General features: G+C 30.8%; 1 protein-coding gene across 3 annotated transcripts; it reads left to right on the top strand.

The window, feature by feature from the left end:
• Window positions 1-514: 514 nt before the first annotated feature.
• On the top strand, window positions 515-15,954 carry LOC129942028 (katanin p60 ATPase-containing subunit A-like 1). 3 transcript variants are annotated; one of them, XM_056050825.1, is made up of 4 exons: window positions 515-944; window positions 9,326-9,564; window positions 12,730-13,803; window positions 15,550-15,954. In XM_056050825.1, the coding sequence occupies exons 1-4, from the start codon at window positions 832-834 to the stop codon at window positions 15,873-15,875; spliced, it is 1,752 nt and encodes a 583-aa protein (XP_055906800.1). In that variant the 5' UTR covers window positions 515-831; the 3' UTR covers window positions 15,876-15,954. The 3 variants fall into 3 exon arrangements, with proteins under 3 accessions (XP_055906800.1, XP_055906799.1, XP_055906798.1); XM_056050824.1 differs by lacking the exon at window positions 515-944 and adding an exon at window positions 5,520-5,930 and having other exon boundaries at window positions 12,733-13,803; XM_056050823.1 differs by lacking the exon at window positions 515-944 and adding an exon at window positions 5,521-5,930.
• Window positions 15,955-16,510: the final 556 nt, after the last annotated feature.

Genomic DNA, 16,510 nt, shown 5'->3' on the forward strand with positions numbered 1-16,510 from the left:
GCATTAACGAATAATCGTTTTGATAATAAAGTTTTATCATTTGGCATGAACAACTGAATAATAAACAAAAGATTTGACAGATGTTACCAAAACAAAATGGATGCCATGGGGTGCCAAAATCTACACGCGTCAATTGAAAAACCCTTTAGATGAATTTCTGAATATACTACTTATACAACTTTAAGCCAGAAGACATTCTGGTAGTAGTGGATGCAAATGTGTGTGTATCTATTTGACGGAAATAAGAAATAAAATTTGCTTATTTGAAATAAAGCAGGTTATAAAAGATCAAATAAATATTAAAATTACTTAAAGCATTTATTTAAAGACTTTTAAAATGGTTTTGGCACTCTTTGGCACCCATGAAAATAAGATTGACACTGTTTGGTTCGTGCTTCAGCGCTGATTCCACTTTCAACCCCTAAAAGCAATAATACTGTATAGAAGTGCCATCAAAAACAACAAATAGTGCCCTGTAATCATTTGTAGTGACCACTCTAAACGGCTATATTTTAATAAAAGAATATGCTTGCAGTTGCTAACGTCATCAAACTGTTTTTGTGTGTGTGTTTTTTGTATTTAAAAGTATAAACCAACAAAAATCAGTCTTATCCTGGAATTAATAAGGAAGCATTGTGTTTCGAACCTAAATAAATTTAGTTCTTGCGCAATTGGTACATCCAAATTCAGCATCAGTTGAGATGCATCCGTATTCTTTTACTTTACTGGGTTGTTCTATTTGTGGACTTTTTCCTATAAATTTTTCCAAAAGTTGTGATGAAAATAAAAATAAACAATTAGCCTTTTAATTAGAAAGAAAAGTTGTTAGAAATGCGCGGGGAAGAAACTTATCGTCGAGTAACTCGGGAAAAACTAGTTGTTCGAGGAAATACAACAATAAGAACATTGGACTCAACAACATCATTTCTACCAACAATTGAGAGGTGAGTAAAGAACATAAAATGTAATGCAACATTATTTAAGAGTTCATTATTCAGGAATGCCTGCATACTTATAGGCTATAATCAATTTTCAATGTGTTTTTTTTTTGTTGCGTCGTCAGTTAAAGGAGAGGGAAGTATTTCTACTAAGCAAGTTTTTAATAAACAAAAATGCGATCTTTTATCAAACCAAAATGTCAAAGTTCACCCTTAATGAGACCTCTTAATTCAAGAAAGTGAATTAGTATAAGTGGTAGCTAGAAAATCAGATGAACTTTACCAAGTAACAAATATGCAAGGCAAGGAAATTATATATGACAGATGAAATTTGTCAAAAAGTGAGCAGTTTAAACGTATGAAGTTAAATTGTTGAGTTTTAAAAAGCGAGCTTATGAATTTGATACCTGTACAAACGAAGAATTTTTAATTATGGTATTAATTAATCATTAATATTTTTCTTTTCGAAACAAAACTGTGGCTAATAAAAGTATAGTTTTTTCTTTTTGAGGCTTTTAGTACTGGTGTGAGTAAGGGGCCAGTTATAGCTATCATTGAAATCAATCCGTAATTTTGTTTGAATGGATATTTTACTGTGTTTTGCTTTGATTAGAAGTGCATTAAAATGAGTGGCAGTGAATAGGTAGGAAGGTTCCTTAGCCACTACCATTAATCAGCCATTCGTCAATCTCAACAACTAAGCCTCGCCACCCAAGAGCCATTGGCTCAAAATAGAAAAAAACCTACATATTGTTAAAGGTTTAACAATTTAATAATTGGCAGTTGTCTAATTATTTAGCAAATAACTAAGGGAGTCCAAAATTTTAAACATTTGCTTAATAGTAAATTGCTAATTGCCTTTTATTAAACGGGAATCCAAAGTGACAGTTCATGAAAATAAACTATGCAACTTCGCTTAAACGGACCTTTTCATTAGAATGTTAACTGGGCCATTCCATAATTGTACAGGTGTTATATGAATTGAGGAAATTGTTAAAAGTTAAAGTAGGCACTCCGTGATTTAAACTTTAGCAAATTGTTAAGAAAAAGTTAGATGTTAAAATCGTTTCAAGTTATGTCCGTTGATTCGCAATAATTTGACAAGATTTGACAAAATGAAATGTGTGTGAGCCAACGTTATTTTTGTATTTCATTTAAGGGTGGGGAATAATATTTATACTGGTACCATAAACGAATATGTCACATAAGTGTTAGTTTTTAATTTTACGTCTATTGAAATAAGAATGAAAACTTTTACGAAAAGTGATTAAACTTCTAAGAGAAAATCTAATGTTTTTGTTAAAATGTTTGAGTATTTATTAGAACCAATCCTTTTTTTTAAACACTTCTTGAGTTTAATCTATTTTCATCGTTATTAATTAGTTATTTGGACCTTCCAGTTGTATTTAACATCGAACTTAAGACGATAAAGACAAAAGCATCTAACGCAATTGGGACATCCGAATTTTAAAACATTTGTGTTCTTTCTTTTGCCTCTGGTGCTCTGGACTGTCAGTCGCTCATTTATGACTCGTGGTTCTGATAAAAATAACACTGGTTGACAAAATTACATTTTTTTCTGTCCGACAAACTAAACAAAATAATACTTTTTTTAAAGGATTGAGATGCCCTAATTTTGAATCTTGCATCAATATTTTTTTCCACTGCATCAGTGTTTTAAAATTTGCCACTTAAAAAATGCTGAAAACAACCAAGACTTTTAAGACTAAGTTAAGACTCAAAATATCTCTATACAATAAATTATATCAGAGTATATACCTTCTTTTTCTAGTAGTTCTTTAGTTCATGGAAATCCTCATTGGTTACGAGTCTTCACTTGATTTTAATAAGGGATTGAACAAATCTCGAATTTTTCAAAAATACATTTTGGAGTTAATTGTTAGTGCTGATTTGGAAACTAAAACCTTAATTTTATGTAAGTTATTGGGTTAAACAAAATAATCTCAAAAAGCCTTGTAAACGTGCTTTTTCGAATTTCAAAAAGTATCACCTGAGGTGATACATTATTTTTGAAGTCGGATTAAGGCCACTAAAACCCATTGCCAGTAAGAAAACCTTGTCTGCCAGTGTCATTATCAAAAGATGGACAAAAAAACTGAAATATATAAAGCTTACCTTTATCTCTAAAGTGAATCTGTTTTCTCTATACAAAAAACTATATCTGCCAACGAGTACGAGTATACAAACGTAGGTTCGTACACATACACACATAGTGTATTTCCAAAAACCATGGATTTAGATTGTACGGATCTCAAAAAGCCAAGAAATGTTAAAATATTCAATTTGAAAAATTGGACCGATCACAATAACTTCCAATGGCAGGTTAAAAACATTTTTATGAAGGGCTTACAAAACATTTGGTGTAACCTAATCAAGGAAAAAATGGACTCTTCATCATTGGTTGTTGAACACCACTTACAAATGGTATTTAATGTTCTGTAAAGCAGGTTGACAATACTTAGACAATATAATGTGTATCTTAACATTAAATGTAAATATTCCAATAAGCCATTAGTTTTGGTACATTTATATTCTTGAAATTCGTGTTTGCATTTCAGAGCATTCAAACCTAATTCACTTCAAAAAGTAGATTTCTTTGATTTTTTAAGATCATAAAAAAAATCAATTTTAAAAGAACAAAACACTTTAAGAAAGAAATTGAGGACTAGTTTCAGAAAATTAAAGGCAACTTAATATCAAATTTGCGATTTCTTATTCAAGGTTTCTCCTTAATAACCTCAATATTAAATAAAATAAAAATAATTAAAAATATAATGGAAGTCATGTCCATTTCCGCAATGCGATAAGTTTTAAATCCAAGTCAATTTGTATGAAGATCCTAAATTGAATTTAGTGAGGTAGTTATTAGAAAATCTATTATATTTCTGTTCAACTACAGTTGTAATTTTCAATCTTCAGTGTCAATTGCGATTGCAACACAGATAAATACATTAGGAGGCGCAACAGTGCGTTTAGAACTAGAGCCTAGTGACTTACAACTCTCAACCATACCTGTGTACGAGTACCGTTGTCAGGGATGGAGAGGACCTACAGTTTTAATCCGAATCCGAACGGCTAACTTGAGAAAGCACTTTTCATGACAAGAATAGCTCTTGGAAAATTTATCAATTCCTTGCAAGAGGCAGTACGCGTGAAACAACTTTAGATGGCACCATCATGGATTGAACCCAAGACCTCTGGCATGACAGTTTTACGTACTTACCATCATGCCACGGGTACTAAAACTACTACATTTAAATATTTAAACCACTTTTTACTAAACCTATATATTTTGAGCTTGTGGCTTATATTGATTTATTTTAAATGTATTTATTTTAATAACATTAGCAAGTGAATTGAGCTTTAGCTGACTGACAAGGCTCTTAGTTGAAGGTGTTATTTTTTGAGATAATTTAGGTTCATAAAAATAATATATTTGACATAACAACAACCGAAACAAAATTCAAACTTTACTATACTTAATAGAAGGTTTAACTAACATACCTCTCTTTATTTTGATATGTAACCAAATTTTTTAGCACATATATGTCCAACAAAACAGTGTTAAAAATTAAGGTAATGGTATAAGAAATTAAAGCTTTGGTTTGGTTTGGCAGGATTTCTCTGTGGTAAATGGATTTTTATTTGTGTAAATTAAACCTTTTTGGCTTTACAGTTTATAAATGTACCGTATGTATAAGCACGCAACATAATATTAATGCAAAATAAAATCTCGTGCTTCCGAGGTACATTTAAACAGACTTATACATGTATATAGGTATTCTGTAGCCTTAATCAAATTTTTTGCCTGTTTTTACCATTTTTATAATCATCTACATCTATTATAGAGCCTTATACATATACCTACATACATTTGTAGATTGTTGATATTTATGTATTTTTCCTTAGTCCTTAATTCTTACACCGACGCCGCTTACAAGAAACCGAAAACCCATGGTCTGAAAGAATGTTGAACTGTGTAGGTAAATACTTCTCGTTGTTGTCAAAGGTCTATTTAATCTCAAACATTACTTTTTTAAATTCTAAAATTTTATTTCGATAAAACTAACGCAAAGATTCTACAAAACAAACAATTTTAAAGCAACAAGTTTAATCACACTTCAATTCAATTCTCTTCAAAAAATGAAAAGCTAAATAGATAATGTAAATAGATAATGTACACAGTATCTGTATCTGTATCAAAGTGTTGTAAAAAGTAATGTTTGACTTCAAATAAGCTTTTGACTATGAGAAAATACACCACCGACTATAGTAGTTTCCAGCCACAATACTTACACTCCTTCCCTGGTATTAGCTTATTGTTGTGGTTGTCGCCGTCGTCCAGTCAAAATGAAACATATATCGATTCTCTTGCGTGCGTTGACCACTAAAATTAAAAAAAGAAAATTCCAAATCCACCTTACCCCCATTTGGAAAAGTTCTTTGGGGGCAACCTCATTTCTTGCTCTCAATAGCATAGCAATGGCATTGTTTCCTGATGATGTACAACAATCATTATACTCGTAGCGAAGTCGGTAGCGTTTTCATTAAATTTTCGCTGAAAAAAGAAACCTTTCGACAAATTATATTTTGTGGTCATAACACCTTTGGTCAGTTTCTAATCAGCGCTGCCGTTATGTGGACGTGTTTGTTTCGTTCTGAAAATTGAATAATTTTTGTGTGAATTAAATTTATATACCTAATAAAGTAATCAATGAGGATTACTAACCCTCAAAGGGTATCAAACGCAATGTTCGGTACAAGTGCACAGAATTGGTTAGGAATGGATGGAAACTTTAATCAAGCCGAAACTGCAAATGGAAATACTGTACCACATCATCCTTTTCTAAGAAAACGCAGTGTTTCCAATTCCAATCCAGCTCTAGAGCATGTGGAGTATGAAGTTGCTGTTCCAATTGTGCCCTCCTATAGACACACACCATATCATTCCTTATGGGATTTGCATCAATGGTAATTTATTTATATTTAATGATTTTAGAAGGAGGTGGTATTCTCTACATAGGGTGAAATACATTAATCCTTAATTCATCAAAAACCAAAAATCTATAATCAGTTCAATGAACTCTATTGCTAGCATTTTATTTATGTATAGCCATCCGAATTTTGAAAGTTCTGGTTTCTTAAACAAGCAACGTAATTTAAAAAATGTACTGCTTCTCAAAATTAGTGCTAAACTTTATAGTTAAGTTGTATCAAGGAAAAATTTCACTTTATATTCGTATTTATTTTTAAATTTGTATTTTAGTTTTAATTTTTTCAAAGTTTAAGATTGTACAACTTTTAAAATTTTGAATGTGCATAGAAGTGCAATCGCATACAAAAAAATATCACAATTGCAAAAAAAAAAGTTTCAAAATTTCATAATTTATATTGTCACCGATTTTCGCCAAAACCCTTTTTGGAAAATGTCTGTCCTACGACTGTAAAAGCAACAATTAAGTCTGTTTTTTTTTTCATCCTCCAGTTGAGATTGTAAGCCATCTCTCAGCAGTTCTCTATCTCTATTCCCAGACTGTGGCTGTGAAATCAAACATAGCTTATTTGTTATCGAAACAATACGTCATTTAGGCTGCATACATTTCTTAAAGATAATTTGAGAGTAATGATAAGGTTGGGCTTGTTAATTTTGGCCAGAATATATTAATATAAGTAAATTATTTATTGTTTTGTGTCTAAACTGCGACTACACTTAACTTAAACACGATCCGAATTTCCTACAAAAAAATTCATATTCTCAACTTTTGTCTTCGTAATCAAAACATATTTGGCTATAAAGTTGTTAAATTTGAATAATATTAACGAAAACTTTAATAATAATCCTTCTTACTTCATTGTAAAAATAAAACTCCCGAGTTTCAGCGAAAAGTCAAACAATTATGTATAATTTCAGGACATTAACCCAGTTAAATATTTTACCAATGGCAAGATACATGATGATTTATGATTTATTATTATACTGTAAAGGTATGTCATGATTGAAAATGAAATCAACACACACAGAAGTAGGCCACTTTAACAAATGTTCCTAAATAATAAGAACTTGAAGGACCCCTCGATGTGGTATTAAAATACTTAATTTGTTTTTAGGTCCATTTTAACATTTGGTAAAAATTGTCATTTTAAAACTTCACAGATTTTACAGGAGAATATAATTTATAAACTTGATAAATTCAAAAAAATGTAAATAGCTTTTTTGATTTCTTGATTTTTATATCATTGGCAAGAGGAAAGTAAAAACTTTTCTTTTAGTACTAATTGGATGATTTTTTGAATTTTTATATTTTTTTAACAAACAAAATTGAATTTAATTTTTTTCCTATACTGTTAATATTAAATGGTGGCCGGTTATTAGAACCAAACTAAAAAGGATGGATTAACTAAAAATTGACAATAATATTTTGCATATGATGATATGTTTGATTTTAAAATCTATTTTTTCTAACGAGATTCTTAGTCGAAAATAAAATCAATTTTTACCAATTTACCAGATTAGATTATTCAAAAACAATTTAGAACAGAATGTAATCATTTTGAAGTCAGTATCTTCCTTTATTCACGACATATAGAGAATCGGGCACACATTTTTTACCAAATTTGCGTTCCAAACTGTCTGTTGGATTTTTATAAAAATACTACTGAATGTCGAAAACTGTATTTTCTATAAGATGAAATTAGTTTGAAGGCATCATTTTTAATTTTTGAAGAGATATTTGAGTCGAGAATCAAAATATTCGAGGTGACAACTCTTTTTTTCAGTTTGTTTGATTTATAAAAAAACATTATTTGAATTTTTGGTTAACGAAAATTTTCCGGTTTTTTTTAATTGCTCATCATTCTAAATATATCACCATTTATTTGATGTCGATATCTCTACTGGTTCTTGAGATATGGACGACGAGCAAAGCTTCTAAAAATCTCTCTAAAAATCTTTATTTAGATTCTAGTGACCTTGAAACATCAAGAAATGCCAATAACTTCCCATGGAAAGTAAAAAGTTAGGGCATTTTCGGAATAGGAGATTGAGTTTGCTTGTATTCACTATCCGGCCACCATTGATTATCATGCATTCAAAATATTAGGATTAAAAGTGCCCAGCCGGTTATTGGAACATTTCGTTTCTTAGTTCGGCCATTGGAGCTTTACAGTTAAATTTTAGTATTATTGTGGCAAATTTTTGATAATATCTAATATCTGGGATAGCAGGTTAAATTTTGATTATAAATTAGAGAATAGTATCTACACACGTTATAATGCCATACAGCCTATCCTTTTAATAGTATTAAAGCAATAAAAATAAAGAGATATGCTATTGGAAAACATTCAACAGTCGAACATGTGACACCCGATTGAATATCATTCATTCGTGACTTCTTTCCACAGTTAATTGACGCATAGTCAATTATCTAATCAAAGGAAGGTTATTGAACTTGATATAAATGTATATATATGTATATGTATTATTAACATGAAGTTCATAGTAAAATTTTGAAAAGCAAAAGGCAGCACAACAATTTCATGTGTTGTGTTAAAAAGGATAATTGCTTTTATGAGTTCTTTGTTCGTTATTAAATGAGAACTTAAATTGTTCATGCCAGTGCGAACATTGAAAAAGTATCTATAAAATTTGATAAGAAGTCTAGGACTGAGCTGTTATGAGGTCACGCAAGCAATAACGAGCAATTTTGCTTGTTCACTTTTTAAGTTCCTTTTTGAAATATTTTACATTATGAATAATAATATTAAAATATGTATAAATAAAAAAATATTAAAGTTAACCTACCAAATTTTAGTCAGTGCAAACATTTAAAAATGCAAACTTGGTATTTCAATATTCCTCGGCTTCAGTCAGAATTTAATAAATTATTCTTGTGCGAGTGATGGTGTCAGGAATGTAGGAGACCTATAGAACTCGAACGTCTAATTTGTAAAAAGAATTATTCTTAGAATTTTGTTAATTCCTCGCAAGAGTATCATTATCCGTAAAAAAAACTCTAAATGACACAGACAGGGATTGAACCCAGTCAGAACCTAGCAAACATTTATAAATAATTATTTCTATTTGCATAAAAAAAGAACTGTTTTTTTTTAAATGACTTATTTTGAATTTTTTTTCTTCCCATTTTCTTATGGAGTTTTCGAAATTTAGAAAAAATCTATCTTCAAAACCCTATAGTGAAATTCTCAAATTCTAAAATATAGGGAATAAAAAAAGTTAGTATGAATATCTGAGCCTATACACTATTTTATTTGCAGCATAGTTTAGCCTTTAGAAACAAGGCTTTATGTTATACTCATATTATAATTGAAAAGAGTTAAATAAACAAATGTTAAAACTAAATTTCTAGTTCTTCCTCAACACCTGCTGGTCTCTCACATATGGCCAGGATGATGGATTCATTAATACTTGATCAATATCCACCATTTACTTTCACAAAAATAACAACCACTCATAGACCAACAAGAACTGGAACTGTAAAGAAAACTGCTACAACTACGACTATGGGAGGATTGGCTTCAGCATCTAATCTTGGTCCAGTCTCAGGAATAAGACTGAGTTCTCAAAAAAACCGTTTGCCAACTCAAGGTATGTATGTAAGGAACATATGCATATGTTATGCATAGGTGTGTATATACAACGTACAAATCAACTCCGCTTTTAAATAATAATAAGCTTTGTTGAAAAGTTTCTAACTTTATCATGCAACAATAATTGCAAAATAATAGATCATCTAATGACTGCTTTGAAATAGGAAATAACAAAGGGCTACAGCAAAATGAATTCAAAATATAATAGCGTTTTCGTTCAGTAGAGCTTCATTGATTTTCTTTTAAAGTAGTTTTTTACACTGTAGGAATCCCAAACATAATCGGTATAAAATTTAATTTCAAAATTATACTGTGATCTTTTTTCTTAATAATATCGATATTAATAATATGAGACTTTTGAAGCACCCCCTGAAAATTGTAGTGACCGTCCCTTTTTAACCAAGATCTATCGCTGATCACACCATAGAATTTAATATAAAAATTGCTACCTCCTTATATTTGAAACTATTTCATATTTTAAAAATAATCTGAATTTATGGGAAGCTAAATTTCTTTTTAATAACTTATTCCTTGACTCTTATGAAGATAATGTTTATCAAACTAAAGAAATCCTGTGGAGAAATCTGCCTAACGTTGGTATTGGCAATGCAGGAAATATATCTGCTAACGATGTTGATGTTAACTTACTTAATAAATCATTTATCACAGTCCCATTAAAATTGTCATTTAGATCACCCTGATTTCAGTGTTCGTACTGAGGATGCTGCCGGTCTGAACATTGCATTTATTACTATTTTGAAGGCAACGAAAATCATACCACTTCCTTAAATTGCCATAGGAACTTAAAATAGACCTATCTTAGTTCTACCTTATTTGTCTAAAGTCCTTGAGACAATTTTACTACTCCAAAGCAATGTGGCTCTCGGAAAACGCATAGCTGTAAAACAGCACTCGTTTGCATGACTGAAGAAATAAGACAAGCACTGAATAAGTACGATGTATGTTTTTTTAGTCTTGCTTGAATTTTCTAAGGCTTTTGACACTGTCAAACTTGTCATTCAGTGTAAAAACTTTTGCAACAGTTTAATTTGTCTGCAAGTTTCGCTAAGCTAGTGTATTCTTCTTTGACTAACAATAAACAAGCAGTTCAAATTGGTGACGCTTCTCCAGTTTCTTACATAGTTCGGGTGTTCCTCAAGGGTCGACATTAATTGTTCCTGTCGGTATGGCGACGACTTTCAACTTTACTTCAGCTGTCCCCTTGGACTCATTGAGCATGGCGCCTCTAATATCAATGAAGACCTTGACAAAATTTCAAACTGGTCTTACTTAAATAGTCTTTTCCTGAACCCCAACAACTCAAAATGCGTAGTGATTTATAAAAAGATTCTTAATTTCTCTGATTTTCCCTATATTGAATTGAATATGTTGAAACTGCTTAAAATCTCAGAGTTAATTTTAACCATGGAACAATGGAATGCTAGGTATGGTACCATACGTATTTTATTGGTAATCCAGTGTTTTACACCAGTAAACTCACGCATGTTGCTTGCCAAGACTTTGTAAATACCAATCTTAGTATATGACTGAGAATTATATTGCAACTAAAGCTATGAAAGTAAACGTAAGCTTACTGTTGCTTTTAGTAATATTGTTTGCTATGTTTTTAGCCTACGAAGATATGATATGATATGTAATTTGTTACTAATGCTTACACACCAACCACAATACTGTTTACCTTCCCAACGTCAATTTTGTATAAACCCAGTCCTGTTGTCGAACTTTCTTTCAAGCGCTAATAAGGTTGTCCAAAACGCAAAAAAATAAAAAAGCCTTAAAAGATTATTTTTCAGATAGCATTTAAATACTTTTAATTATATTATTTAATTGTAACTATGCTAGTTCTTTAATTTTATGTCGAAGTATTCAAAAACATAAAACAATGCAAAGAAGTTAGTTTAATTACTAAATTCGCACCATTTGTACAGTACTAGTTTCTCTGTACGATTATTTCTACCAGAGTTGCTTAAACTTTAAGATATTTTTATTTTGCAATTGTTTTAAATCAAAGCTTAATTTAGTTATTTTGTTAATAAAAGAAGTCAGATGCTATTACTGATTATGTTTTGGGACAGGTAGTGTTTCATTAATTTTTGTAGTCGCAGTGTTATAAAAATAAAGTAAGTAAAGAATATTCATTAAGTGGGCTATAAGCCGTCAGGACTATCCATTCCTTACCAGACACCCTATATGTATATTCATACATATTTGGAATGACTGACATTTACCTCAAATATAAAAAAATAACTTTAAAAATCATATATAATAACGACTGCGTTTAATATTGTGTTGAATAGGCTATAGGTTTGATATCTTTGTTTAGAAAAATAAAACCAAAGTTTAATTAAATATTTACAAAAAGAGACGAATAATCAGATTATGAGTTCCAAAAAAATTGTAAAATTAAAATTTCAATGGCTAATTTTAATAATTAACTTGGTTAATCAGCCGTAAATAAAAATATTAAATCAGTTTTCAAGTTACAATCATATTATATTCTGTCAGATAGCATCATATACTAAAAGTTCTTGGATAGCTTTGGATTTCTTTGTTGACAGCCAAGCTGGTTGGCTCGGATTTAACTCGTTAAACAATAACAATAAGCTATTCGGGTACTCTATCTGCCTGGGATTAAACGCAGTCAATCACAAGAACACATTAGTATTTTTCATTGGTTTCAATTCAAGGTCTACTTAATTTGAAATCCGTAAAGAGTTAAGTCAAGGAACAAAAGTAATTCGCTAGAACTAAAAAAAGGAATATAAGTTAATGAGATTTTTCGTTTGATAAATGACTAATTAAAGTTTTTACAGTTCATAAAACTTTATTTTAGAAAAATAAAATAAATCATATTTATTCTTCTAAGGTCATAGCTATATTTGAAACTCATCTTGAATAACAATTTTTTGTTTCAAAGATTACCAGCTTCATCTATTGCAATGATCTTAGGTAAACTAGTTTCTTGACTTGTTACAATATGTATTTTTAAAATAAATTAAAAAAAAATAAATATGTCGATAATTTGTTCGAGTTTAGACAAACACTAAAAATTATGTTTAAAGTATTATTTCAGCGGAGTCGACTGCATATATTTTTATCATACACATATATTATGTTTAATTTGTTCAATGATTGCTTCTAGAAGTTCCACCTCAACCAAGATCAACAAGTTTTACAATAAATAACTCTCCACCACTTGGTCACAATGGCACCATCAACAACAACAATCTTGGCAATACAAATACCAACTCTCTTCCAAATCCAACAGATAACCGATGGATTTCTTCACTCCGCCGAAGAGATCCAGAATTGCAACCCACATTGCCGTCGATTAATTTAAGCCATCATGGAAGTTCTAATAATATTGGTCTTTCGAGTACAGCTGAAAAACTTCGTTCACGCAGCAACAAAGTTTCAACAACTTCAAGAAAAAGCCGTTCTGTAGAACGAATTCGGGCTAGAAAACTTACTTCACAAATTAAATTAAAGGAAAAGGTCAAGAAAAACTCTGTCGATTTGGATAACTCTAATTCTGATGATCAGGAAGCAACATCATTAGACGAGAATTCAACATCACAAAACACACCAAAAGGTTCACCGAAAACCAAATCAAAAGTCTTCGCACCAATTGGATTTGAACCTCATTTAGTGGATGCTTTAGAAAAAGATATTCTACAAAGGCATCCGGGTGTCAAGTGGATTGATGTGGCTGGTCTAAATGAGGCAAAAGCTATTCTCCAAGAAGCCGTTGTTCTTCCGATTATAATGCCTGATTTTTTTAAAGGCATTCGTCGGCCTTGGCGTGGTGTTCTTATGGTTGGTCCGCCTGGCACTGGGAAAACAATGATGGCTAAGGCTGTCGCTACAGAATGTGGAACTACATTCTTTAATGTTTCTTCGTCGACCCTTACTTCAAAATACAGAGGTGAAAGTGAAAAATTGGTGAGACTACTATTTGAAATGGCAAGATTTTATGCACCAAGCACAATATTTATTGACGAAATTGATGCATTATGTGCATCACGTGGAAGTGAAACCGAACATGAGGCAAGTCGAAGGTTCAAAGCAGAATTGCTTATTCAAATGGACGGCTTAAATGCATCAATGCAGGAGGATAAGGTTATTATGGTTTTAGCAGCAACAAATCACCCATGGGATATCGATGAAGCCTTTCGACGAAGGTTCGAGAAAAGGATTTACATTACTTTGCCTAACGGTAATTAAAATTTTTTTAGTATGTATAACCAATTCAAACACAGGAACACAGGGGGCCTTAATAATATTCAAATTTAATGTTGATGTTAAAATGTGTATAAAATTGCCTTTCTGCTCTTATTAATAAACGATACATGTTATGACCTAAATATTTAAATCGACTCTTAACAATTACCCATTTAAAGTTTAAAATAAAAAAAGGGACTTGACATTTATGGTTTATTATTTGATTATATGAGATCCTTAGAATAAATGGTAGTTCCCAAATTTTAAAGTCCACCATAAGTTTGATTATTTGTAAGGCCCTAAGTCAATAAGTATCAGAACTAAAAATAAGTTAGAGTAATTACGTGAGATAATTTTCGTACTTTTGAGCCATTTCAAAAAAAAACCTTTCAACTGATAAGTGGCTTTGTTTTTGCAACGAAACTAATAATACATATATAGAAGCAACACTGTTGAAGGGCGTTGTACAAAATTTACGTTTTTTTGCGCAGGTTTTTTTATAAATCGCAGATATTCTTAAAACATATTAAATTACTAACTTTGCCCTTTTTTAATAAAGTCAATTTCGTTTTGAAATAACTATGCAGCATGAAGACAAAAAAAAAACAGTTCGTGTCGCACAGATTTTTTCATTTTAAGTTAGTCAGAACTCTTCGAACTAAAGTTAAGTATACCCGTCATTGGAATTTTTCTGGTAGGCCGTTTATAGTGACTATTAAAAATGTCTGTCATATCCAATTAGGGGACAATTTTGAAAAAAATGTATTTATTCTTTGTAAATAAAACAAATTATGTAGGTGCTTAGACGAGCACAAACGATTGCAGGATGTCGGCCAATTTTTTGAAAGACAATTTCCTGCCAATTTTGTTTCTGACATTTTCGACTCATAAAATTAGAGGTTACTAGGTTGATAGAAAATTGATTAAAATGAAAGGATCACACGGCATAAAGGACTTGATTTCACTTGATAGTTAGGGATATTTTTCTTGACTAACTTTCCGGTAAACGTTCTAACAAAATTACCTTAGTTGGAAGGCAATTTATTGTCAGCTGGCCAATCACATACTGGAAACTTGCCTTAACTTTAATTCCCATAAGTCCCCTAAACCTGTCCAACGTTTTGCGAAAAGTCGGCCAATATTTAAAGATCTTCCAATCGTGTGTACTTAGCTCAAGTCTTGCATTAGTGGTTCACTTTCTTTTGTGAAGGAACTCTTAAGAAATAAATACAATCAATTAAATTCGTTTGGAAAAAAACTGTTTGTTATTGAAAATAACTTGTAAGTAAACAGTTCAATTTCATTTTAATAGTAAACATGTTTTATTTTCCCCGTGTGTTCAGATCAAATCGTCTATTCATTCATTTGCGTCAGAACAATGAAGAGAAATCATGCTTTTAGCTTGGATCTATTTTTGTGTTACAAAAATTAGTTTTTATATTTCACATGAGATACAACTTTGTCATGTAAGAAACACGACTAATATTAAGCGAAAACGAACATTAAACTGCTCTTCGGAGGGCTTTTTAACTTTAATCGGATTAAATTCAATAGTAGCTTCAGTTATTTCACGTTTATTCTTAAGTGAATTTTAAAAAAATGTTTGGTTTAACTGATTTTAAAACCAAGCAACTACACATTTAAACCGGCATACATTTATAAAATCGTTTAGTCACCTTTACTAATAATTATCTCGACTAGGTATTGTAAGTTTTCTATTAATCAAATTTTTTTTTTACAGATGAAACTCGTTTGGCCTTACTTGACCTTTGTTTAAAAGATGTTAACTTATATCCAGAGCTTGACACAAAATATATTGGTGACCAGCTCAAAGGTTATTCAGGTTCTGATATCAGCAATGTGTGTCGTGACGCAGCAATGATGTCGATGCGGCGTCGAATAGTAGGTAAATCACCTTCAGAAATTAAGCAAATCCGCAGAGAAGATGTCGATCTTCCCATTACGCTTCAAGACTTTGAAGATGCTATGTTAAGAACTAAAAGATCCGTATCTGCTGATGACGTTTGTCGATTTGAAAAATGGATGCAGGAATATGGATCATGTTAGATTAATAAAATCATCCAAATTCTATATAGATGCTGTCATTATTTTTTGTTAGAAACAAATATATAATCAATTTTTGTAACTGTTTTGCTCATTTTTATTGATTAAATTACAAATTAATGTGTATTGCCTTCCATATATAAAATATACAAATGCGATTTAATTCAAAGGATATAAATTCAGCTGATTTTGATTTCTGAAATATACGCACATTATCCTTTTATGATAATCATGAGATAATATTAAAAACTTAAGATAATTATGTTAACCTAAATCACAAACAAAATATGTAAAAGAATACATACATTACATATATTGTAAGAAACTTTAATTCAATGCATGTGGTTGCAATCATACATTTTTAAAATAAAACTTTTATATACTACATACAAGAAGAAGCGTTTTGATTTATTGTAACAAATAAGATAAATATATGGTGACATATAAGGTAAGATAATAGGGCAGGTTCAGACCACATAAGGATATGAAGTTCAGGCAAGTTTCTAGTATCTGGTTGGCCAGCTGACAAAAACTTGCCTTTTATTCCAATTAAGTAAACTTTATTCGAACGTTGACTGGAAAGTTAGTCAAGAAAAATCTCCCTAACTATCAAGTTAAGTCTTCTTCTGTCAAAATGA

This window comes from Eupeodes corollae, chromosome 1, assembly GCF_945859685.1.
Source record: "Eupeodes corollae chromosome 1, idEupCoro1.1, whole genome shotgun sequence".
NCBI classification, from domain to species: Eukaryota; Metazoa; Arthropoda; class Insecta; order Diptera; family Syrphidae; genus Eupeodes; species Eupeodes corollae.

Excerpts from the sequence above, each read along its gene's own strand:
- LOC129942028 (XM_056050823.1), top strand. The coding sequence starts at position 5,674 with ATGAGGATTACTAACCCTCAAAGGGTATCAAACGCAATGTTCGGTACA. Across the intron at positions 9,565-12,729 it reads AAACCGTTTGCCAACTCAAG|AAGTTCCACCTCAACCAAGA; the intron begins GTATGTATGTAA and ends GATTGCTTCTAG. Across the intron at positions 13,804-15,549 it reads TTACATTACTTTGCCTAACG|ATGAAACTCGTTTGGCCTTA; the intron begins GTAATTAAAATT and ends TTTTTTTTACAG.